Source organism: Ahaetulla prasina, chromosome 3 (assembly GCF_028640845.1).
Source record: "Ahaetulla prasina isolate Xishuangbanna chromosome 3, ASM2864084v1, whole genome shotgun sequence".
Lineage (NCBI taxonomy): Eukaryota > Metazoa > Chordata > Lepidosauria > Squamata > Colubridae > Ahaetulla > Ahaetulla prasina.
In genome coordinates this window covers 165,097,391-165,122,369 of record NC_080541.1, presented here as the reverse complement: position 1 = coordinate 165,122,369, position 24,979 = coordinate 165,097,391, and the positions used below count along the sequence as shown (strand labels likewise).

The 24,979-nt window shown below is 42.6% G+C and overlaps 1 protein-coding gene across 6 annotated transcripts in view; it reads left to right on the top strand.

Annotated features, from left to right (window-relative positions):
• The window catches only part of FGGY (FGGY carbohydrate kinase domain containing), a 195,157-nt gene that overhangs the window by 19,876 nt on the left and 150,302 nt on the right, over nucleotides 1-24,979 (top strand). For 2 of the 6 annotated variants that reach the window (XM_058174690.1, XM_058174693.1), the window contains 2 exons: nucleotides 15,853-16,066; nucleotides 23,618-23,729. In XM_058174690.1, coding sequence (XP_058030673.1) covers nucleotides 15,853-16,066; nucleotides 23,618-23,729 — 326 coding nt within the window. Of the gene's footprint in view, nucleotides 1-4,506; nucleotides 4,738-4,965; nucleotides 5,103-15,852; nucleotides 16,067-23,617; nucleotides 23,730-24,979 lie in introns of those variants that run through there. The other 4 variants (XM_058174692.1, XM_058174691.1, XM_058174695.1 and 1 more) reach the window with 4 other exon arrangements.

Here is a 24,979-nt window from a genome sequence, read left to right as displayed (position 1 = left end):
TCTCTCTGTTGCATTTAACATTGAATTCTGTGGCAGAGAGAATGGCAACTTTTCTCCCTCCATTCCGAACGGAGCCGTTGCTCCCTTTATGGTTCCCTCCTGGCCCCCTCCCTCCTAGGGGCTACCTTAAAGGGACAGGCTACAGCAGCTCCGTTGTGAATGGAGGGAGAAAAGTTAGCATTCTCTCTGCTGCATTTAACATTGAATTCTGTGGAATATCAAGTGGCCGGAAGAGGTGAGCGGTGACCAGCCGGGCGTGGGTGGGGCCAAGGAGGGTTAATTACTACTGGTTCGGCGAACTGATGCCCATAATCCCTAGCGGTCCATCTGAACTGGTCCAAACCGGTAGGATTTCACCCCTGGGTTCTGCAGTCAAAAAGAGTTATAAAGTCTCTTCTGCATGATGATGACCTCTAGCTTCTATTCCTAGACTAGTATCCAATATTTAATTCTCTGCCCCTTTTTAGCATGCAGTATTGCAAGTGACAGAAGCAGAGATATGAAATTAGTTGCACTGTGACACTGTTGATTAAAGTGAGTGGCATCCCAGTTATGTACATGTCTTACCATTGTAAAATAAAATGTGTATGACACATGGGGGGAAAATAAAATACAGATGTACATATCCCCAATGCATATTTGATTTCAAGTGAAGGAAACATCCTATGAAGCAAACATTCATAAGCACAAAGATGATAATGTTTTCAAAACAGTTTGTCTGGAGAAAGATAAAAACTCAGAAGTTGATAGAAGTCCCAGTTGACCTAAAGAGCAAACATCAAGATTTATTATTGATTTGTACTTATTGTTCCACCTTTTTTTTCTTTTTTGGCAATATAAAAATGTGTGGGGCAAGTTTGAAACATGCAAGTGTGTTACAAGAAAATATGGTTCGAACTGCCAGGGCAACTATAAGCAGAGATGTTGGATTTTGGAAGTAAGAAAATGGACTGGGAATACTTTAGAGACAAATAGAAGAAATCTAGGACAGGAGAAATGGGAAGCGAAGAGAAGGAAGGGAAGCCAAAGGATTATGTCTGCATAGATCCAGGGCAACATTCAAATGTCATACTATTTAAAGCTTAACTCTTGTGTACAAAGTTTTGTCTGTGAATTAAGCCATGAAGATTTGGATCGTTATTGATGTTCTTGTAGGATTAATTGTACTATAAACCTTGACATGAAAAAGAAGATCACAGGTCATTAGAAATTAAGACATGGCAATGATGCAAGTTTTTAATTAATGCTATCTCACAGCAAGTGATTTCCCAGGGGAGTTAAGGCAATGTGTAGTGAATGGTAAGTCCTACTATGCAGGCATCCATCCTTAGACAAACGCAACAGTGTGGATGTCTGAATTATTGCATAAAAGCTGTCTGGAAGAGCAAGCAGTGTAATTAAATCTTCTTGTCTGTATGAACCCTTACTACAGGTCAAACAAATCTAATTTTTATTGTTCCTTAAGGAGATGATGTCTATGAGGAAAACAAAGAAGGAATATAGCGAAGAACTTTAATGAAAAAAAATGTTCACAAAAATGCCACAGGAACTAAGATAAATTGTATTGTAGCAGGAGTTCACAAGTAATTGATGACTTATGTGGTAATGCTTTGGTAGCCAGGCTGATCTGTGATAGATCTCAACTGAACTGGAGGAACCTTTCAAGGAGAAAAACAAGGTTAACTTTTAACCTGAATAAAGAAAAAAAGATTTCAAGAGATATGTGGCAAACTTGCCGCTGCCTATTATATGACTGTGTTCTTCAAAGCAAATATAAAAACAAAAATATAAACAATGGACAGAAAACATTTTGATAGGATTGGCATAAATCAGAAGAGAACAGCATAGCCAGCTAGGCCCATACACATTCACAGTATGGAAATATTTTTAAAGCTCCTAGAATTATACAACATTATAATCCTGATTGTAAATGGTATTTTGTGCTGCAATAGTTAATAAGAAATATTGTATTTATAGACTCTCTCCATTCCTCAACATGTCAGGTTTCTGGCCTTCAAAAGCTACAGCTGCTAGTGAAACAATATGATTAAGTGAACCTTTTAGGGCAGATTTATGCAAAGAATTTTTTCTCCAGTAAGTGTCACATGGAGTCTAACTCAGTAAGGGAGAATATTTCAAAGATGCCACCTCTTATTTAGACCCACTAAATTAGATGAGATTAGTGGTCAAATAGGCAGCAGGCTAAATTGGAGCAATATTGATTTATCCTACGTTTATTGTTGGCACTCTTTTTTACTTTTAAAGCAGGAAAACAAGGAACTTTCATTCACCGTGCAAAATTTTAGCAGCAGAGAGGCGATGTAACTGTGCTAAAATTCCTAGGAAGACCACTTAGAAAAGTTAAAACACGGATTGGAAAGCATATAAACCGGCTAACCCTATATGCTATTCAGCATGGAATACATATTGATTCTATAAGTCTGTAATTCCAGAGTTCACACTTGTTTTACAAACTCAGAAGGACTGTACAGACTGTATTTGTGCAAGTTTTCACAAACTGGTGATTCAAATAATAAACACGTTTGTTTGTTTTTCTATAACAATTGCTCTCATTGCAATGAGCCATTGACCTATTGAGCCGTTATATACACAAAGGTGCTAAAATGTCTTTGTGCTAAATAGCATTGAGTACAGGTAGGCCTCAGCTTATGACCACAATGAGGTCACAGAACATATTTCTGTTGCTATGCAAGCCAGTTGTCCAGTGAGTTTTGCCCCATTTTTATGTCCTTTCTTACTGCTAAGTGAATCACTGCAGTTGTTAAAATTAATAACATGGTTGCTAAGTGAATCTGGCTTTCCTATTGACTTTGCTTGTCAGAAGGTTGCAAATTTTTATCATTTGATCATGGGAATGCTACAATACTTGTAAGTGTGAAAAAATGGCCATAAGTCACTTTTTTCAGTGCCATTGTAGTGCCAAATGACCACTAAATGAATTATTTTAAGTTGACTACCTGTAATATTTGAGCACTGAGATATTCTCCAAATCACTTTTCAATTGGTTAAGCTTCAAGTCCACTTAAGAACTTAGGAAAATGAAATGTAGGTATTTCAACCAGTAGTGAGGCCCCTTTCCCTCAAGACTACATGTCAACCAATTGCCCTCCAGCCACTCTGAAAACCAGCATTTTGAGACAGAAGACAACAAAAACAAACATATATAGCCCTAAATTGGATGATGTCTTCATAGGGAGTAAGCAAAATAACGCAGGCCTGATGGTTTTCAGAATTCTCCATTGGGAAAATCTTAACATGAAATGCATTACCATGATATATGAACCAAGTGAATTATAACTATGCTAATTTAGTGGCTGATTCTGAGTTGCTACTGTTAGTCATGATTGTATGGCCAAGTATATGTGACCCTAGCCATGGCTTTTTAAAAAATGAACCGTAATTGGCTGGGTTCACACATACCAGAGTCTATAAAAATTTTAGGGCATGCCAAATTTTTAAACTTTCAATTTCCAAACATTAAGGGTACTCAAAAGTTGTGACATGCCCTGGAAATTGTAAATATATTTTGGTTGCTTTAATATAATTTAGATGTGCTAGGTAAGTAACTACATAAATATTGTAACTTTTTAATATTTTGTTTGTTTCATAAACATGGCTAACAGTAGCCTAATTTACTAGATTCACAGAAATGCATTGAGTCCACAAATAAGGAAACCATACCATAGCTAGCGTGTTTTATGAAGCTAGTCAGAATAAAATTTAGCCTCCAGCCAATAATAATAATAATAATAATAATAATAATAATAATAATAATAATAATAATAATAATAATAATAATAATAATAATAATAATAATAATTATTATTATTTTGGACATTTCTAAAATCTAGATTAATACAATTGTGAACCAAGTTACTGTTAGATTACCCCCCCCCAAAGGGATAACTACTTTCCTACTTCAGATAAAAATACAATCGTTTATTTATAGGCTGCTCTTACCCATCTCCCTAAATTAAAATATGTTCAGTGTTAATTGGCTCGGAGGATGTCCGTTAAGGGGAGAGCACAGACCCTTCAGCCTTTTTCCTTGATATGTCAAGTGGGGGGAAAAAGACAGATCTTGGCAAGCCAAGGAAAAGATAATCGATTAAAACTTTTGCTTAAAAAGAGACACATAGTGGCAGGCAGATCTTAAGTTACATCCTTCCATCCTCTATGCATCTCCAACACAAGTTTTTAAGAAGACAGCCATTGGAATAGTATAGGGTCTCCTGCTTGGGCATGAGGTTGGCTTAGAGAACCTACAAGTTCTCTTCCAACTCTGTTATTACATTCTTCATTTTGCAAAGAGTTAAGAAATCGTGGGTAGAAACGGAGGTGGGGAAAAGGCGGCGGCGGCAGCGGCCAGGAAAAAAATAGCATTTTCGGGAAAGGGGCGCCTTATTCTCTCCCCCCTCCCCACCATCGCATTTGAGCGCGAGGCAGGAGTTGGGGGGGAGACTTGGGGGGAGGCGGGGGGGGGCGCTCTCGGTCAAGAGACCAATCAGAAAAGGCATTGACAAATGCCCTCCTGCCAAGGGAAGAAAAGACGTGCGGCTTTTTTTTTTTTCCGGTCACGGCGGCTCCCGACAGAGAAGGCCGGAAATTACCCTGTCAGGAGCCTCGGTGGGTAGCTCAAGCGCGTGGTGCCCGTTGCTTTTGACCACGGCTTGCTTGCTTGCTTGCTTGCTAAGATCGTGTTTCACTTTCGGGCGAGTAAGTAAGCTTTCGCTTTCCAACGCAAATAATAGTGAGGTTGTGTATCAGAGCGTCCTGTCGGCAGGAAACCCTCCTCTTGCGGTGCATTGCCTGGCCTTTCCGTAAAGGGCAAAAATACGCCAGGTTCCTCCTCCCCTCTCCGCTCTTGGGCTGGGGAAGGGCTGGTTCTGGGATCCTCCTTCCTCCGCCTGCGACCCGGGTGGTTTTCTTTGGCTCGGCTTCCCCCGCGTGTATGCTCGTGGGGAAAAAAAAAGTATGGTAGAAATTCTTCTATTCCTCTGCTCGTGGAGTGAGAGCAGAGCCTTGCATGCCACAAATAATGGTTTTTAATTGGACACCTGATGACCCAGCCTGGGAAATAGGTGAGGAAAATACAGTAATACAGCGAACCGGCTCAGGGTTAATTAAGGAGAGAGCGAAGTCCCTCGCAGGTTCCTGGGAAGAAAAAAAAAAATAACCAGACCGGATGGCTGAAATGAAAGTCCTTGTCAGGGGCATTTTCTTTGCTTCATTTGTTAGATTGCTTTCTTGGCTTTCCCGCAGGAGCTCAAAGTAGTTCCAGTTTTGCCTCCAAAACACACAGTAACCCCTAAGTTGCACTCAGAGGGACAGGCCAAAACCACACAATGGCTCTCCACGGCTAAGAATCAGGTTGATTTGCATTTCCCCCAAGTCTGGTTCACACTTTCTGCACTAGACTACACCTGCTTTTTAGAAAGGGACGGAGGGAGGAAGGAAGGAAGGAAGGAAGGAAGGAAGGAAGGAAGGAAGGAAGGAAGGAAGGAAGGAAGGAAGGAAGCTTCATGCATAGTTATCCCTGCTCAAGCATGTTTTATGTAGTCAGGTTTATAAGTTTGCATGACAACTCAGAACCAAAATCTAATTTGACTGGTTATGTTGATCACCATAACCATAATTGGTGAAACTAAGTTGGCTCATTTCTGGTCCAATGGCTTCAGCATTTTCTCATAGATTTTGTTACTTGCTTCAAAAAGTTGAAGATAAGGTTATCAACTGCAGAACTATTCCTAAATCAATAGGGAAAGGAAGTTAAAAGTAGTCAGAAACTTGGGAGGAGGGGGCCATCATCTTCAGAATCAAGATATTGCAGAAAGAAAAATTAGAACATAGTCACACCTAATTTTAGGAGAGACAACTTCAGCAAGCTTAGAGAAGTATTGAGGCTAAAGGGAATTGCAGAAGAGTAGAAGATTTCTCGAAAACAAGATATTCTAAACCATTCTTCATTTATTTTGAGTGCAGAATTGCACACAAGAAAAAAAATGGGGCAGCTTAAGAAACCATTGAAGACCAAAGGAAAGTTCAGCTGAGCTAGAGTTTTAAGGAAGGAAACAAAATGAATATTATCCTCAGGGAAGCACACAAGCAAGAAGCTAGTATCACTAGAAAGAAAGTTAGGCTGATGTGGGAAAGGAGTTTAGTTTCAACTAGTGAAGAACAGCAATTGGGGTTTGAGGCTATGTCAACTAAAACGTAGAAGCAAAGGAGTACACTTCTTGAAGAGGGTAAGTGGTAAGTAGCAAGTGGTAAGAGGACAAATCTCAACTTCTAGTTTGCTTCTCTAGCTGAAAAGTAGGGTCAATTTGCATAGACTGAATTCCAGAAGACTAAAAAGTCCAGGAACAAAGAAGTGTTTGTAAGAAGGGTATTTCTTTTCTTTTCCATTCCCCTCACTGTATTTCAGTTCTTCTAGTTTACTATTTATGTTCATACAATTTAGAGGAGCAAATCCTCTAATATATCTGGTGTGCCCTGATAAACTTGCTCTTCTTGCAATTCAGTTGATAAGTCTTTAAATTGAATAATTAAAGCTAATTAATATTAGTCTTTATTTTTCATATTGAATTGAAAGACTGTTATATGTGCCTGCCTACCACATTTACCTTGACTACAATTTGCTAATTTCTTGATTAACTCTAGCTTTCTGGCATGATTTTAAAAGCATCTTTGAGTATCTGCATAAAATTAACATAGCTGTCCATCACAGGATTATTATTGTCTACCAGAGTAATTGTCCAATTGACAGCTTATAAATCAAGAGTCTAAGGATAAATCTCACACATGCGAAATGCGTGGACATTTTAGTTATCCTCAATTAAATGTATAGCCTGCATACTAAAGGATAAAAATAACCAATTTATTTGGGGATCCTCCATATTTGTCTAGTAACAATCTCTGGTAACAAGAAACATGGTTGGATGGGCAAGAATTGCTATTGCTAGTTTCAAACCTTGACCCAATTGCTGGGTCACACCAATTATTGATCTGTACACCAATAATTTAGTGCTGTGGTTCAGTGAACTGTAGCATTGATGACTTTATCAACAGTCAGTGGTCTTCACAGAGGGCTTTAGTCAAGCCACTGCCATGGATTCAGTCAAGAACATGATAAAACATGGCCTTTCATATAAGCGTTGTTGATATGTGTGTTAGGCTCTTGGCAGTAAGTTTACCAAAAGCATCATTCTCTTTCAATCATCTTTAACAGGATTCATTAAAAGGGAAAGAAATTTTATAGAAAATGTCTACAACTAGATTGCTTTCTTTTTAAGAAGCCAGTTTATTTTATCCGTTCATTAGGACATCAGTTTCTTTCCAATGTCCCAATGTTGAACCAATGGGTTGGCTGTGTGTTTTCTAAACAACTGAGGAATGTGCAGGTATCTGCAAATGTTTTCCCACTTCCTGAATACTACTCAGCTGTGAATACACCATCATAAATTATGTTTCAGTTTATTAGGCAACTGATTTGTGACTATAGGTAGTCATCAATTTATGACCACAATTGAGCCCAAAATTTATGTTGGTAACTGAAAAATTTGTTAAGTAAGTTTTGTCTTTTGCGACTTTTCTTGCTACGTTCGTTAAGTGAATCACTGCAGCTGTTAAATTAGTAACACGGTGGTTAAATGAATCTGATTTCCTCATTGATTTTGCTTGTCAGAAGGTCACAAAAGGCGATCGCATGATTCTGGGACACTGCAACTGTCATAAATATGAGTCAGTTGTCAAGCATCCGAATGTAAATTATGGGGGTAAATAATGACTATTGTAGCATCCCCAAGGCCACATTATTGTGAAAGTGTGAAAAATGTCGTAAGTCACTTTTATTCAGTGATGTTGTAACTTCGAATGGTCACTAAATGAACTGTTGGAAGTCAAGGACTACTTGCATTTAGAAAGGAATATGCTACATGGCAGGAGCCATCATTGCATTCCCAGAAGCAGGTAATTGTCAAACTGAACTTATTTTGTTTTTTTGAAAGAGCAGTTTAATTGGCTGTGAGAATGTAATGAACATAGTGTACCTAAATTCCAGCAAAATATATGACAGTGTTTCTTACATTTTATAGAGACGATAACAAAATATAGGCTGGGCTGTGTTCCCATTATTTGTATACAGTGGTAGTTGAACACTTGCACCCACAAGTGTACATCAAGCTGGAAGGAAGGTAATCAGCAGCATACTGCAAGACTCCATTCTAGGCCATCTTCTGTTTGGATGAATGGTTAGAAAATATTATGAGATTTGTAAATTTGGGAGATAGATGAAGGAACAGTAAATACGTTTGAGCAGGGTTCTCCAACCTTGGCAACTTTAAGACTTGTGGACTTCAATTCCCAGTATTGAAGTCCACAAGTCTTAAAGTTGCCAAGGTTTATTTATTTTATTTTATTTTATTTATTTTATTAGATTTCTAGATCACCCTTCTCCCGAAGGACTCAGGGCGGTGTACAACCAAGATAAAAATAAACAATGTACAATTAAAAATAAATTAAAAAATTTATTATACAGTTTGGTCGATAGATTAAAATATATAAAAAAATCTAAAAAACCCCAATTTAAAACTTAAATAACATTTAAATTTAAAATCTAGACAATTTAAGAAAGCCCCGCGCGAACAAACAAATATGTTTTCAGTTCACGGCGAAAGGTCCGAAGGTCAGATATTTGGCGTAAACCCGGGGGAACTTCATTCCAGAGAGTAGGAGCCCCCACAGAGAAGGATCTTCCCCTGGGGGCCGCCAGCCGACATTGTTTGGCGGACGGCACCCTGAGAAGTCCCTCTCTGTGTGAGTGTACGGGTCGGTGGGAGGCATAAGGTAACAGCAGGCGGTCCCGTAAGTACCCAGGCCCCAAGCCATGGTTGGTTGGAGACCCCTGCCTTAGAGGACATATTCAAGATTCGAGAGGATTTTGACATGCTAGTCAGTGGACAGGAAAAATATTAAGAAAGTATATCCTAATAATTGTCCTTGGAGAATGTGAAAGACCCTTTATTGACCATTGATCTCATGGTCAATTCAGTTATCAAACTTTTAAAAAACTTTTGTTCCCTGGCTGGTTTGGTCAGCCCTATGTTTGCTTCTCTTCACTTTAAACAATGCTCTGAATTAAAAAAACAAAAAACAAAACAGACTTCCAAAGAATATTTATTTTCTGCTTCTGTCATCATGGTTTGGTGCCAGAAAACTGGAAAATTTATTCAAGGAGAAAGCAGGAAGTATGTGCTTTGCTGTATATACAGGTTGAGTAATATCTCTGCAGATTACTGTTGCTGGGCTATATGAATATTTATTATGCACTATGACTCTTTGATCACTAAGAGTTGTTCGTAAAGCTTTCTGCTTCTAGGATTTGTAAAGAAAGCTTAAAAACTGTTTTAATAGCAAAGAGGAGAATTTAAAAATAAATGCAATATTGGCTGAGAAATTCTACTACTGCAGAGGTTTGACTTAATTTTGAGCTTTTTAAAAATAATTTCTGGAAGAGTTAACAAAAATCTGTACATATAATTTTCTTTTAATTTTTATAGTCACAAGCTTTTATTAAAAAGTAGCTAAAACACAAAGTTTAGCTAAAACACAAAGCCATGTTTCATCATTGTAGGATTGCTTGTTATACCAGCAATGTTTTGACTCTAACTAATTATTAGTAGTGAAAAGGTGGCAAATATTTACTGTTTATATTTCTCTGTATTATAACTATGTTGCAACATAGTCCACTTGCTAATGGTTATTTGTGAAACTGATAATGATCTGCTTGGTGAACAAACAGGCTCAAGTAAGTTTCTAGTGGTGCAATAATTTGAGGGGTGTTTAAAATGTGGTATGATCACATTTACAAACATATCAATGTACTACAGAAGAATTATTGTTAGTATTGAAGAATGGTCACATTTCTGGTTGAGGGTATACGGTGGCCGAGGTTTACATGTCCTAGATAATGTGTGACTATAAATGTGAGTGTGCCCCTTATTTCTTTTCCAAATGGTAATAAAGTTAATAAAGTTGTTCATAATAAGTCCCAGATCATGTGTGGTATGTTTGATATTATGTGAAATTCTTGACATCAGTTGGGCAAAGTTAGGCAAAGTGAATAGGACAATGATTAGTAACGTTATCTGGAATTCTTTTGACCTTGTGAAACTGAGGATGTTCCCTGTAATAATGCCTGACTAGGTGGCTTAGTGCCCTAAGACACTGAGCTTGTCGATCAGAAAGGTCGGCAGTTCGGTAGATCGAATCCCTAGTACGGGTCTCCTGCGTGAGCAGTGTGTTGGACTAGATGACCTCCAAGGTCCCTTCCAACACTGTTACTGTTGTATTATGTTAATAAGTGCATTGCCATCTGTGCAACACTTAGCTGGCTTCTTCAAGTGGCCAATGGGATGTGCTAGTAGTTGGATTTGGAAATAGATGAACATCTCTGGAAGAAGGTTATTGTTCGGAAAGAGGCAGTGGACTCTGTTGTAGAGGCCATCTCTCAATTCAATTGTATTGACTCTAAGTGTTTCCTACTTTTTTCTTTGTGGTGAAGATTGTTGAGAAAGTGATGGCAACTAAGAACCATAGAAGAAGTAAATTCTTTGTAATTAATTATTTTAATTTGAGATTCAGGTCCCGGTGTGGGATAAAAAAGACATTGATTGCTCTAGGGAATTACCTTCATCAGGACTTGGATGTAGGGAGTGTATCCCTCTTGGTCTTATTAGACCCTTAAGTATTGTTCAAAATCTTCCAAACTAGTGTTTCTCTTACATGGTTTAGATGTACTTTCTTCATTGGTTTAGTTCCTTACAGAGTGAGCAAGTTCTAATCAATAGTAGTAGTAGCAATATCAATATCAATAGCACTTAGACTTATATACCGCTTCATGGTACTTTTATAGCCCTCTCTAAGCAGTTTACGGAGTCAGCATATTTCCCCCAACAATATGGGTCCTCATTTTATCAACCTTGGAAGGATGGAAGGCTGAGTCAATCTTGAGCTGGTAAAATTTGAACTGCCGAACTGCAGCTAGCAGTCAGCTGAAGTAGCCTGCAGTGCTGCATTCTAACCACTGCGCCACCTCGGCTCTCGTAGTAGTAGTAACAGTAATGAGATAAAAGCAATCAATTCAAAGATTATTCTATTACTGTGATTCACAGAGCTTGGTCAAAACATTATTTACCATCTATACAAAACTAATGGGAGAGATCATTCTTTGATCTGGTGTGAAGTATCACCAGTATGTTGATTATACTCATGTTTACATCACAACTTCAAATCAAGCTGGAGGTACTTTAATAGTCTTAAAATGGATCTTTGAGGGACTTTAGAGAAGAAACAATGTGAAGGCGATTTGCTGGCTAATTAAGTCATCGCTCATGTCTCCCAGACTGAGGAGGGGGACAGAACACTCCAGAGTCCACACATCATTCCCAGATGGCCCTGGCCCCATCTCTGCCTCCAACTCAGAGCCCTCATCCGGGCCTTCCTCAGCCTCCAGAACTGGCCCGTGTTCTTCCTCAGCCTCATCACTGTCCAACTCTGCTCCCAGCTCTGCAGGCTGCTGGCGGACAACAGGTCCTTCGCATCCAGGTTTACACAGCATCCAGATATGGTGCCAGAACTGCAACATTTTGGTGTCTAAGCTTTGGGGAGGGCATTGTTTATTTTACTCTAAATGGGTTTTAATTGTATTAATTGAGATGTTTGTTTATTTATTTATTTATTTATTCATATTTTTATACCGCCCTTCTCCAAAGACTCAGGGCGGTGTACAGCCAATAAAACAACAAAAAATCCTAAACAAATTAAAATACTATAACAAGTTTAAAAATCTGATTCGACCGCTGTATACTTAAAATATTAGCTAAAATTTTTCAGAAGCTAAAACCCTATTGAAAAACCCGCTAAAACCCCCATATTAAAATCAATCAGGCCAGCCCCGCTTGGTGAAAAAAGAAAGACTTGAGCTCGCGTTTAAAGGTCCGGAGATCAGGGAGGAGACTGAGTCCCACCGGCAGCTCATTCCATAGAGCCGGGCCCCCCACAAAGAATGCTCTTCCCCTGGGGGCCGCCAGCCAACATTGGCTGGCCAACGGCACCCTAAGAAGGCCCTCCCTGTAAGCGCGCACTGGACGTATCGGACAATGGGAGGTAACTGGCGGCAGCAGGCGGTCCCGTAAATATCCCGGTCCAATGCCATGGAGCGCTTTAAAGGTGATAACCAACACCTTGAAGCGCACCCGGAAGACCACCGGCAACCAGTGCAGCCTGCGCAGGAGAGGTGTTACATGGGAGCTACGAGGAGCTCCCTCAATCCCCCGCGCGGCCGCATTCTGTACCAGTTGGAGCCTCCGGGTGCTCCTCAAGGGGAGCCCCATGTAGAGAGCATTGCAGTAATCCAGACGGGAAGTGACGAGGGCATGAGTGACCGTGCATAACGAGTCCCGGTCCAGGAAAGGGCGCAATTGGCGAATCAGGCGGACCTGATAAAAAGCTCCCCTGGCGACGGCCGTCAAATGGTCTTCTAAAGACAGCCGTGCATCCAGGAGAACGCCTAAATTGCGCACCGATTCCCTGGGGGCTAACGATTCGCCCCCCACAGTCAGCAATGGGGTAAGCTGACTGTGCCGGGACGCCGGCATCCACAGCCACTCTGTCTTGGATGGGTTGAGTCGGAGCCTGTTCGTCCCCATCCAGACCCGAACGGCCTCAAGACACCGAGTCATCACATCGACGGCTTTGTTGGGGTGGTTCGGGGTGGAGATATACAGTTGAGTATCGTCAGCATACAGCTGACAGCTCACCCCGAAACCACGGATGATCTCTCCCAGCGGCTTCATATAAATGTTGAACAGGAGGGGTGAGAGAATCGACCCCTGCGGCACCCCACAAGTGAGTTGCCTAGGGGTTGATCTCTGCCCCCCTGTCAACACCGTCTGCGAGCGGTCGGAGAGGTAGGAGAACCACCGTAAGACGGTGCCTCCCACTCCCAGGCCCTCCAACCGCCGCAGCAAGATACCATGGTCGATGGTATCGAACGCCGCTGACAGATCTAACAGGACAAGAACAGAGGAACAATCTCTGTCCCGTGCCCTCCAGAGATCATCAACCAACGTGACCAAAGTTGTCTCTGTGCTGTACCCAAGCCTGAAGCCGGACTGGCACGGGTCTAGATAAACAGTTTCCTCCAGGTACCGGGGGAGTTGCCAGGCCACCACACTCTCCACAACCTTTGCCAAGAAGCGAAGATTGGAGACCGGATGATAATTAGCCAAAATAGCTGGGTCCAGGGAAGGCTTCTTAAGGAGGGGCCTCACCACCGCCTCTTTCAAGGCAGCTGGGAAGACTCCCTCCCTCAGAGAAGCGCTGGTAATTCCCTGGAGCCAGCCTCGTGTAACCTCCTGGGTGGCCAGTACCAACCAGGAGGACACGGGTCCAATAAACATGTGGTGGCATTCAACCTCCCCAGTATCCTGTCCATGTCATCGGGAGTCACAAGGTCAAACTCAGCCCAAACAACGTTCTCAAGATGTGCCTGCGTCATCCCGTCCAGATCTACCCAATCTGTGTCCAGCCCATCCCGGATCTAAGCGATTTTATCGTGCAGATAACTTCCAAATTCCTCAGCCCATCCCTGTAAGGGGTCCTCCCGAGCCCCCTGAAACAGAAGGGAGCGGGTCGCCCTAAACAAGGCGGCTGGGCGGTTATCTGCCGATGCTATAAGGGCGGCAAAGTATACTTGCTTCGCCGTCCTTATTGCCACTAGATAGGTCTGAATATGTGACCGTACTAGTGTTCGGTCAGATTTGGAGCGGATGGCCCTCCAGGCGTTCTCTAGGCGTCTTTTCCGGTGCTTCATCTCTCTCAGCTCCTCAGTAAACCAAGGGGCCGGTCGAGAGCAGTGCCGGGTCAGAGGCCGCATCGGCACGACGTGGTCCAAAGCCCCCGCCGCCGCCCTTTCCCAGGCGGTAGCGAGTTCTTCAGCCAAGCCATGGGCCAGATCCTCAGGAAATGGCCCAAGCTCCGTCAGGAACCTACTTGGGTCCATCAGGCACCTGGGACGGAACCAACGAACTGGCTCCATCTCCCTGCGGTGAGGGTCTGCATTCCGAAAGTCTAGGCGAAGGAGAGAATGATCTGTCCATGGCAGCGCTCCATGGCATAGGGCCGGGTTACTTACGGGACCGCCTACTGCGACCAGATACCTCTCACCGACCCGTGCGCTCTCACAGAGAGGGACTCCTCAGGGTGCCGTCAGCTAGGCAGTGTCGTCTGGCGCCCAGGAAGGGCCTTCTCTGTGGGGCTCCGCCCTCTGAACGAACTCCCCAGGACTCCGTCAACTTCCGGACCTTCGAACCTTCCGTCGCGAGCTCAAGACACATTTATTCATCTGTGCAGGACTGGCTTAGTTTTTTAGATTTTAAATTTAGAGGGGTTTTTTAAATTGATTTTAATATCTATATTTTTATTTTTAATTAATTGGGCAGTAGAATAAGTTTTTTAATGATTGTTTTAATTTGTATATTGATGTTTTTATATGCCTGTGAACCGCCCTGAGTCCTTTGGGAGATAGGGCGGTATATAAATTCAAACAATAAATAAATAAATAATAAATAAATAAATAAATAAAATGACTAAGTCCCCCACATCCAGAACATTCAGCCACTGTCCTGAGACAAAAATCAAGTCCAGCGTGTCCCCCCCAGTGTGTGTGGGCCCATTCACTAACTGGGTCAGGTCCAAGGCTGCCATAGAGGCCATGAACTCCCGAGCTGACGACGATGACTCACCTACCGACGGCAGGTTGAAATCCCCCATGGCCATAAGCCTGGGGGTATCAACTGCCGCCTCGGCTATCACATCGAGCAGCTCAGGCAGGGCTGCTGTCATGTGGCAGGGAGCCAGGTACGTGATCAGTAAACCCATCTGCACCCCATGGCCCCACCGCACAAAGAGAGACTCACAGCCGGCTGTCTGCGGGACAGAGACCTCCCTCGGCTCCAAACTCTCATATATAATAACCACAACCCCCCCCCCCGCCTTGAACCCTCAGCTGATGAAATGCACGGAAGCCCGGTGGACACATCTCAACAAGAGGCATGCCCCCTTCTGTGCCCAGCCAGGTCTCCGTAACGCCCATCAGGTCCGCACCCCCCTCCTGTATCAGATCTGAAATGAGGGAGGCCTTATTAACAACGGACCTGGCGTTGCATAACATCAGTCGAAGGTTGCGGCCCTGAGGAATCTGACCACTCGGGGAACGGGAAAAGGCAGCGGGACCGGAGCACACAATCGCTTGTAAACAGCGCGGGCGCGCTCCCTGAACATGATATGGTCCCTTCCTTCCACCATATCTGCCCCTCCCATAAATCGTACCGATAGAATAGTGCTCTTGTCCAGGGGCTTCAGTCACCCCCCCTAAACTCTCCGGACCTATCTTCAGAACGCGAGCTCTAGCAAGGTCTGGCCCCCTCCCACACACACACACCCTCCCACACATACACCCCTTCCCATCCGCCCTAGCCTTCCCTCCCCTTAAAAGCCCATTAAAAGATTTAGTATGTTGCTTTTATATTGAGTTATAAAATTACAGTATATACTATCTAGAAACTTTGGACTGGGTGGTACAGATGTTTTTAAAATAAATGACTGGTTAACTAAATAAATATTCTATGCAGCATTACCAAATGTTTTTATCAGTTTCAAATTGTACACTTATGTTAAGAATTTGCTGCAAAGCTTTGCAAGTGTTCTCCAATGTGAGGCTGTCTAAATCAGGTCTTTTACAAATCCAATTTTTATTTCCCTGTTTTCCAGAAGCCTGCTCAAAATGCAAAGTGAGAACCTGGGACCAGTAAATTACTATGTTGGAATTGATGTTGGCACATCAAGTGTCCGTGCGGCTTTGGTGGACCAGTTTGGCACGGTAGTGGTTTATGCAGACCATCCAATTCAAATTTGGGCACCACAACCTGACTATTATGAACAATCCTCTGATGACATCTGGGCAGCTTGTTGTATGGTCACAAAGGTAGGGACATAGTGTGAATGAATGACTGTTGTATGCTACATGCTTTGAGGAATCCTATCTAATTATTTGAAAGAGGTTGGCTGTCTTTGAAAATGATTGCAGTGTGACGTCTCTTCACTGTTTTTTTTTTTTTTTTTTTTTATTCAAAAAGTTTTTATTAGTCAAAAAAAAGGTTTATACAAATACATATCAGGTATGGTAAATTTTCATTTTTCTTATCTAAAATAAGAATTTTACTCAAATTTTTTAACACATACAACAGCCATATGGCAAGCAGGTAACACGAAGTAGCTAGATTTACAAATTTTAAATACGTAATAAAGAAGGGTCAAGAATAAACAGAATATCGTACTAAAGAGAATAAGGAAAACCAACACAATCCCAAATATCTTTATCACTTCCTAGTTTTGGATCTCAGAACTCTGGGTTCAGCCTGACCCAACTCCAGGGCCACAACAGCGGCAGCCGCTTCCGCCCCATGATCTAACGTCTCTTCACTGTTAAGTTCATAAAATTTTGGCTTTTTTGTTTATGTTTCTTTGTCTGTATGATAGCCATGTTTTAAAGACTGACAGAAGCTTCTGGCAAAATGTTGTTGTTGTTGTTAATTGCGAAGTTGTGTCCGACCCATCGCAACCCCATGGACAACGTAATGTGGCTTTCGTCAATTATAGCTGCATTCTTTTTCTCTCTTTCTGTATCCAATGTCTTATCCCTATGTTGCTAGCCGGGTTTTAATTCCCTTCCAATATATGTAACAAAGTTTTATTAAAAACAGCATAGATGCTATTGGACTGGATATCTTCCATTTATTGGGAAAATTATTCATTAATTTGCTGGGTGGGGGCATATGGGGAGCTTTAATCTTTTTATAACTTATGGCAGTTTTGAAATGTGTTGGGTTTCTGTTGTAAAATTTATATCTTGAAGTTTTAGTTTTTTCATCCAGTAAGGCAGAAAAAAATACCAAATTCTTATTTAAATTTTTTAAAGGGATTCTTTTATTTTATTTTATTTTGTCACACAGTATATATAAGCATAATCATGAAATAATTATACAGTATATAAGCATATATATAAGTATGAGTGTGTAATAACTGTATTAATTGAATATAACGAAAGGAAACAATAGGACAGGAACGGCAGGCACGCTTGTGCTCTTATGCACGCCCCTTACATACATCCTTCTGTATGTATGTAAGTGTAATGTATCTTTAAAAGTTTTGGCAGGAAAACAGCACGTTGCTGATTGGTCGAAGCCCCCGGCTAAACTGTATATAAAGAGAGGTTTTTCCCAGCAGTGGCTGCTGGGTTCACCATATAGTAAAGAGCTGTTGTCACTATCCTGGTCTCCTGCCTCGTTATGGCCCGAATCTAACACTGGCGACGAGGATGGGATCTCGAGGCTAAGAGCGCCAGGAAAAGAGCTGAACTCACCGGGAAGACGCGAACCCAGCAAACAAGGGGCGGAAAGCAGCGATGTCCAGCTACACACCGCCAGCGCCATTCGACCCAGCTAAGGAAAAATGGGGGTCATACATGGCTCGTTTCGAGTGTTTCCTCGTGAACGAACTTCAAGGAGTTTCAGACAACAGGAAATGAGCGTATTTCCTGAGCCACTGCGGTCCAGAAGTTTCGACACCGCAGAATCCTGGCGAGCCAACGCCGTACAGTCGGTACCGTGGCAAACTCTGCAGACTTTATTGAAAGCCCATTATGCACCAACGCCATCCAAGTATGTGCAACGGTTCGAATTCGGGGCGCAGACAGCAAGAGGCGAGTCCATCAGCGCATACATGGCCGCCCTGAGGAAAGCCTCAAAACATTGCGAGTACCGAGACTTGGATGAGGCATTGCTGGAGCAACTCATCCGTGGGGTCAGGGACATCCGTTTGCGGGCGGCTGCTGTCCAAAAGCAACCTAACGCTGGCAAACGCCTGGGCGAAGCCAGGGCTCACGAGATGTCTACCCAAGCGGCGGAACCCCTACAAAAGCAGGTCGCACCACCGGCTGGTGCGAAATCAACCCCGGTCCACCAGGAAGAGGTCCAGGCCGAGTCGGACGGTGAGGAGGAGGAAGGAGTCTTCCACACCGGGAGGCCGGAGAAAGAAGACCGGGGTGACTGCGCGAGTTGTGGAGGGCAACACCAACGACAACAATGCAAATGGAAGGATGCGACTTGTTGGCGGTGCGAAAGGAAGGGGCACCTAGCACAGGTCTGTCGAGCACCCCAACCTTCCCGCCAAAAATTCAAACTGACCAACCAGAGCGCGGGAACGGCGAAGCGGCCCGTGATTGGTCAATTCAAAAAAGGCGCGAAGTTGAATCAGACTGTCGTGAGAGTGGGTCACGCAGCAACCCGCCTAGAGAAGAAAATCTTTACGAAAACAAAGATTGAGGGGGTGCCGTGCCGATTGGAGGTGGACACCGGCTCAGCGATCACGATCATGTCCTGGGACACTCTCGTGAAAGCCTTACCTGCCATTGCAAAGCGAAAGCTGAGAACACAGAACTTAAAGGTACAAGACTACCAAGGAAATCGCATCCCTGTTCGAGGGGTAACGTCCGTCCACGTCGAGTATGGACAATACAAGAAAACTCTGCCCATCACCATAGTCGATGGGAACCTGCCAAGCTTGTTGGGACTGGATTGGTTCCGAGCATTGGGCATGGGAGTGACTGGAATCTTCAGAAACGAAGTCAACCTCAAAGACGCACTCATGAAGGAATTTGGGGACGTTTTCAGAGACTGCCTGGGCAAGTACAGGGGACCCCTATCTCTTTTAACTTAGACCCCAAGTTGCCCCTATCCGTCTAAAGGCTAGGAGGGTCCCGTTAGCCCTAAAGCCCAGGATTGACCGGGAACTGGACAAGCTAGTAAACCAGGAATTCTAGTGCCAGTTGACCATGCTAAGTGGGAGACCCTATAGTCACCCCAGTCAAACCGGACGGGTCGGTCCGGATTTGCGCTGATTATAAGGCAACGCTTAACAAAGCGTTGCAAAGAGTGCTTACCCGTCCGGTGGTACAGCACTTACTGCACTCAATGGGGCAAGGGCAAGTTTTGCCAAGCTAGACTTGGCCCAAGCCTATCAACAGCTGCCCGTAGATAGCAGCACAGCCAAGCGCAGACAATTGTGACTCACAGAGGGGCTTTTAAGTGTACCCGGTTACAGTTTGGGGTTAGTGTGGCTCCAGGGTTATTTCAGAACCTAATGGGCGGCTATTGCAGGGACTACCAGGGTGGTACCATACTTTGACGATGTACTGGTATCCGCTGAGAATCTAGAGGAATTAGGGGTAAGGCTGCGAAAAGTTTTGGGCATTTTCCGGTCTGCGGTCTCACAGTTAAACTGAACAAATGCCAGATCGGGGTTGAGTCTGTGGAATTCCTGGGCTACGGATAGACAGGAAGGATTCACCCCACTGAGAGCAAGGTACGGGCCATCAGGAAGGCCCCGGTGCCAAAGAACAAAACGGAGTTACAGGCATTCTTAGGTCTGGTTAACTTCTACGCCGTATTCTTAAGGAATAAGGCAACAGTAGCCGAGCCGCTGCATAAATTACTAGCAAAGACGGCTACATGGTCTTGGGGAAAGGCGGAAGCTAGGGCATTCGAAGGGGTAAAGAATCTCCTATCAAGTGATAGCCTCCTTATCCAATACAATGGCATGCTGCCATTAGTGTTAAGCTGCGATGCATCTCCCTATGGGGTGGGGGCTGTACTCAGCCACAGGTTACCAAATGGCACAGAAGCCCCTATTGCATATTACTCCCGAACCATGTCATCAACTGAAAGGAATTATAGCCAGCTTGATAAGGAAGCCCTGGCTATAGTCTCCGGCGTAAAGAAATTCCATGAATATGTATTTGGTCATGATTTTGAAATCATCACGGACCATAGACCTTTGCTAGGTCTGTTGGCAGGCAACCGCCCAACGCCCGTGGCACTCTCGCCCAGACTGACCCGATGGACTATCTTCCTGGCAGCGTACTCTTACAAATTACTACACCAGCCAGGGAAGGAATTAGGGCATGCAGACGCCCTGAGCAGATGCCCGTTACCAGAGACTATCGAAGACCCCACTCCAGGGATACCAGTTCTACTAATTGACTCTTGGGACTCTGGCCCAGTCACATCCAAAGAGGTGGCTCGGCTTTGTACAAGGACATTACAATAAGAACTGTAATTGGTTGGGTACAAAGAGGTTGGCCCGCTGCGCGGCGGCGTTTTAAAGTTTGTAAAAAGCGTGGGAACTCTCAGCTCAAGGGGTGCCTGCTATGGGGGATCAGTGGTGATCCCGGAGAAATTGAGGAAAAGGTATTGGATCTCCTTCACGAAGGCCACCCAGGGATCGTGAGAATGAAGGGTCTAGCGAGAAGCTATGTGTGGTGGCCCTTAATGGACAAGGAAATTGCTGAAAGGGTAGGGAAATGCCAGGCCTGCCAGGAGTCCAGACCGCTACCCCAACGGCCCCGATTCGGGAATGGGAGAGACCCCAGGGCCCTGGTCTAGGATCCATATCGATTTTGCCGGCCCTTCCACGGCCAAACCTTTCTGGTAGTAGTCGATGCCTACTCCAAATGGCTGGAAATCATTCTCATGAGATCCATGACAGCCGAGGCCGTGATTTCAGTCCTACGGCACCTATTTGTGACCCACGGGTTGCCCGACACGTTAGTTTCCGATAACGGCCCGCAATTCACGGCAACCCAGTTTGAGGAGTACTTGGCAGAGGAGGGCATCCGGCATGTCCTCTCGGTGCCTTTCCACCCTGCGTCGAACGGCCTTGCAGAACGTTCCGTTCGGGGCGCAAAAGAAGCATTATCTAGAATCAAGCCAGGCGATTGGCAAACAAAAATTGATACATTCCTAGCAGTCCAACACAGAACCCCATGTGTAGCAACTGGCCGCAGCCCGGCAGAGCTATTAATGGGCCGGAAACTCAGGTGCCCATTAGACCGCTTGAACCCAAACTACACACCAGACGGTTTCAAAGGGACACACGGAAAAACAAGAGAGATGGCAGTAGGCGACTTAGTGTGGGCACACAACTACAGCGAGGGCCCGACCTGGGTAACAGGAAAAATCATAAAGTTAACAGGCCAAAATCATACCTCATAGAGATAGAGGATGGCCGGGTATGGAGGCGCCACATAGACCAAATAAGGAAACGCATAACCGGTCAATTAGAATCAGACGAAACAGGCTCTGACTATCCAATGCTTGAAAACACCACTAACTCAAACCCGGGGCAAACGCAAGACTTATCTGGGTTCCAGGAGGTCCAGCGACGCCAACCGGTTCCTCCTGAAGACAGCAGGGACGACACTGCAAATAATCCAGGGCCGGATGGCCTAGAGGAGGAGCTGAGAGGAACAAACAGTCCCTCCAGTCAGCTTGACCCACTCCCAGAGAATGAATTGCGCAGGTCCGAAAGAGTCAGGAGACGCCCAGTCTACTTGCGTGATTACGTTGACAAATAAGATGTTAATTTTATGTAGATATAGGTAAAGTGTTTTCTGGGAGGGAAGGAGTGTAATGTATCTTTAAAAGTTTTGGCGGGAAAACAGCACGTTGCTGATTGGTCGAAGCCCCCGGCTAAACTGTATATAAAGAGAGGTTTTTCCCAGCACTGGCTGCTGGGTTCACCATATAGTAAAGAGCTGTTGTCACTATCCTGGTCTCCTGCCTCGTTATGGCCCGAATCTAACAGTAAGTATGTATGTAAATATGTATGTAAATATGTAAGTATGTATGTATGTTTTTGCATACATCCTTCTGTATGTCTGAGCACATGATCAGATAAAAGCATGCATAAATTTTCTTCAAGATGATTAAGAGGCATTTGTATGTTTATATCTTGTAACTTTATGTACATTGTAATGGAAAAGTAACCTGGAAATTAAATAATGAATGCAAAATAGAAGTTTATTATTGTGTTCTGGCTCCTTTGCTTTAATATGGATACTGTGGGCTGAAGTAGTAATGGACATTGGGGACAGTGAGGTGTTTTGGACCTCTGAAAAAGATGTGGACCCAAACCAGCCGATGTTCTGAGGTTGGCTTTTTAAATATGCATGAGATACTTGGTAATTTGTGGATGGACAGTTTATTGTTCTCTTGTTATTGATCAGTCTTTTTAAACATTCATGAGCCACGCTATTGAGTGAGTGTCCTAAGAGGGTTGAAGCCAGAACAATTGTTATGTGAATAATGAAATAAGAGTAGAGAACTTCTCTTCATCACATATTCCCTCTCTTTTCCTATTTAACTTGAAGATTAAATATATTGCTATTACACTCTAGTAATCTGATTTACAAAGTGTATAAAAGGTAAGAGTGATTCTAATTTACATTATTGAAAAGGAAATTTTCACTGGCACTAATATTTGTTTTTTATTTGACTTATTTGGGGGTTGGGGGGGAGGGAGAAATGGCTTCTCGACCCTCACAGTGAGCCAGTTGCCAATTTCCTTTATCTGTCCGCCTTCATTTCTTTGGGCCTAATATTATAACTTTCAGAGAACTGGAACCTTTTAAAATGTAGCTGGATATATTTTAAGTGCAGCCGGAGAAGAACACTGATGGACCATCATATTTGGAAGTTTAGTTTTCTTGAGTAGTTGTTTCCTCATCTGGAGAACCTTAAAGGGCTGATATCAATCATGCAAGTTTCATTGTGTTTTTCCATTCCTCTTTCTTATATCCTAATGATTCAGGGAAAAGCCATTGTGAGTCTCTTCTGATATTACCCAAACCTTAAGAAATAGTTTGCCAAGGTTGTTTCTGTAAGGGGTTCTGAATATTTCCCTCAAGGCCCACTCCGGGGCTTTCTGTATCAGAAAAGTATCTGAGACTTTGAACACCTATTGTCATTTAATGAATGTTTCTTAAACTGGGTTCTAAGTTCATTATTGTTTGTAGATCAGTTAAATTCTTCCAGGTAAATGAATACTATATTCATGAAATAATTTACATTAACAGATCTCTCCTCAGATCTCACAGTGAAATGAATGAGTGAAAGAATTGGGAAAAACATCTTGAGAACACTTTTGGACGAGGGCTCATCAAAACAATGAGTTTTTTAGTAAAAAAAACATTGTTAAAGTTTTTCCTTCAATTTATTTTTTCTGGAAGTGGATTTTTGACAATCACAATAACCAACCTGTACATACCATTTATTTAATAGTTTCGTTCCCATTATTGACCAATATACCAAAAAATATAAGCTCACGCATCTCCATTATAATATATAATCAGTCAGTTAAATGTAAAGGAAATATATATTTATTTTGTGGTCTTGGATTCTGGATTTCTGTGGATTTTAAGAAGAGTGAATTCAATGATGGGTAAAGTAACCAACAGTCCAAACTGATACAGTTATTTAGATAATCATATAGTGTTGGCATTTATACTCTCTATGTACAATGCTGTCTATGTTCAGATTCGAAGGAATTTAATTTGAACTTCAGCTTTATACACTGTTAGCTGTTTTGTGTGCTTCAGTGAATAGAAAAGTGAGCTATGTATTTTTTTTTTATTTCACAGAAAATTACTCGAGGAATAAATATTTCCCAGATTCGAGGGCTTGGCTTTGATGCTACCTGCTCCCTTGTTGTTCTGGATAGCCATTTTCAGCCTTTGGCAGTCAACTCTGAAGGTAAAACCTTCAAATAATGACTAAGATTTGCAATAGTAAAATGATAATTTAAAAATAAAATCAGGGCAATAATAATATAGCAAGGATAAATTCAATTATAAATTGTGCTGATAGCGAATTATCCACTTTTCAGATAGATGTGATTAAAATGTTTGTATTTAAGTGTATAGGATTTTCATATATTTTTATGGAAGGGGATTTGCTATCAAGTTTTATCTAAAGCAAAAAGTTAAGTGAACTAGAAAGTGAAAGTGTGAACACAAAGAGGGAATTTGGCTCAGTCAGAATAGGTGAATGAACTTAAAGAAATTGTTAATGAGGAATGTGGAAAAAATTGCCAAATTTAAAAACCACCAAAAGAAATCAAGCTAGATGTTAGAACAAACCATAAAAATTATCAGGAAGAGAAGAGAACCTGAAGCCAAGAAATACAGAAATCTCAGGAAAGTTCTTAACAAAGAATTTTAGAAAGCTGTTACCATGACATCTGTAAAGACATGAATAGAATAGAATAGAATAGAATAGAATAGAATAGAACAGAACAGAACAGAACAGAACAGAACAGAACAGAACAGAATTTTTTATTGGCCAAGTGTGATTGGAGACACAAGGAATTTGTCTTGGTGCATATGCTGTCAATGGCATTCGGGAAAAAACTGTTCTTGTGTCTAGTTGTTCTGATGTGCAGCGCTCTATAGCATCATTTTGAGGGTAGGAGTTGAAACAGTTTATGCCCAGGATGTGAGAGGTCTGTAAATATTTTCACAGCCCTCTTTTTGACTTGTGCAGTATATAGGTCCTCAATGGAAGGCAGGTTGGTAGTAATTTTTTTCTGCAGTTCTAATTATCCTCTGAAGTCTGTGTCTGTCTTGTTGGGTTGCAGAACCAAACCAGACAGTTATAGAGGTGCAGACTACAGACTCAATAATTTCTCTGTAGAACTGGATCAGAAGCTTCTTGGGCAGTTTGAGCTTTCTGAGTTGGCACAGAAAAACATTCTTTGTTGTGCTTTTATGATGACGTTTTTGATGTTAGCTGTCCATTTTAGATCTTGCAATATGATAGAACCTAGAAATTTGAAGGTCTCTATTGTTGATACTGTGTTGTCTAGTATTGTAAGGGGTGGTAGTATGGGAGGGTTTCTCCTAAAGTCTACCACCATTTCTACGGTTTTGAGTGTGTTCAGTTTCATATTGTTCCAGTCGCACCACAAGGTTAGTTGTTCAACCTCCCATCTGTATGTGGATTCA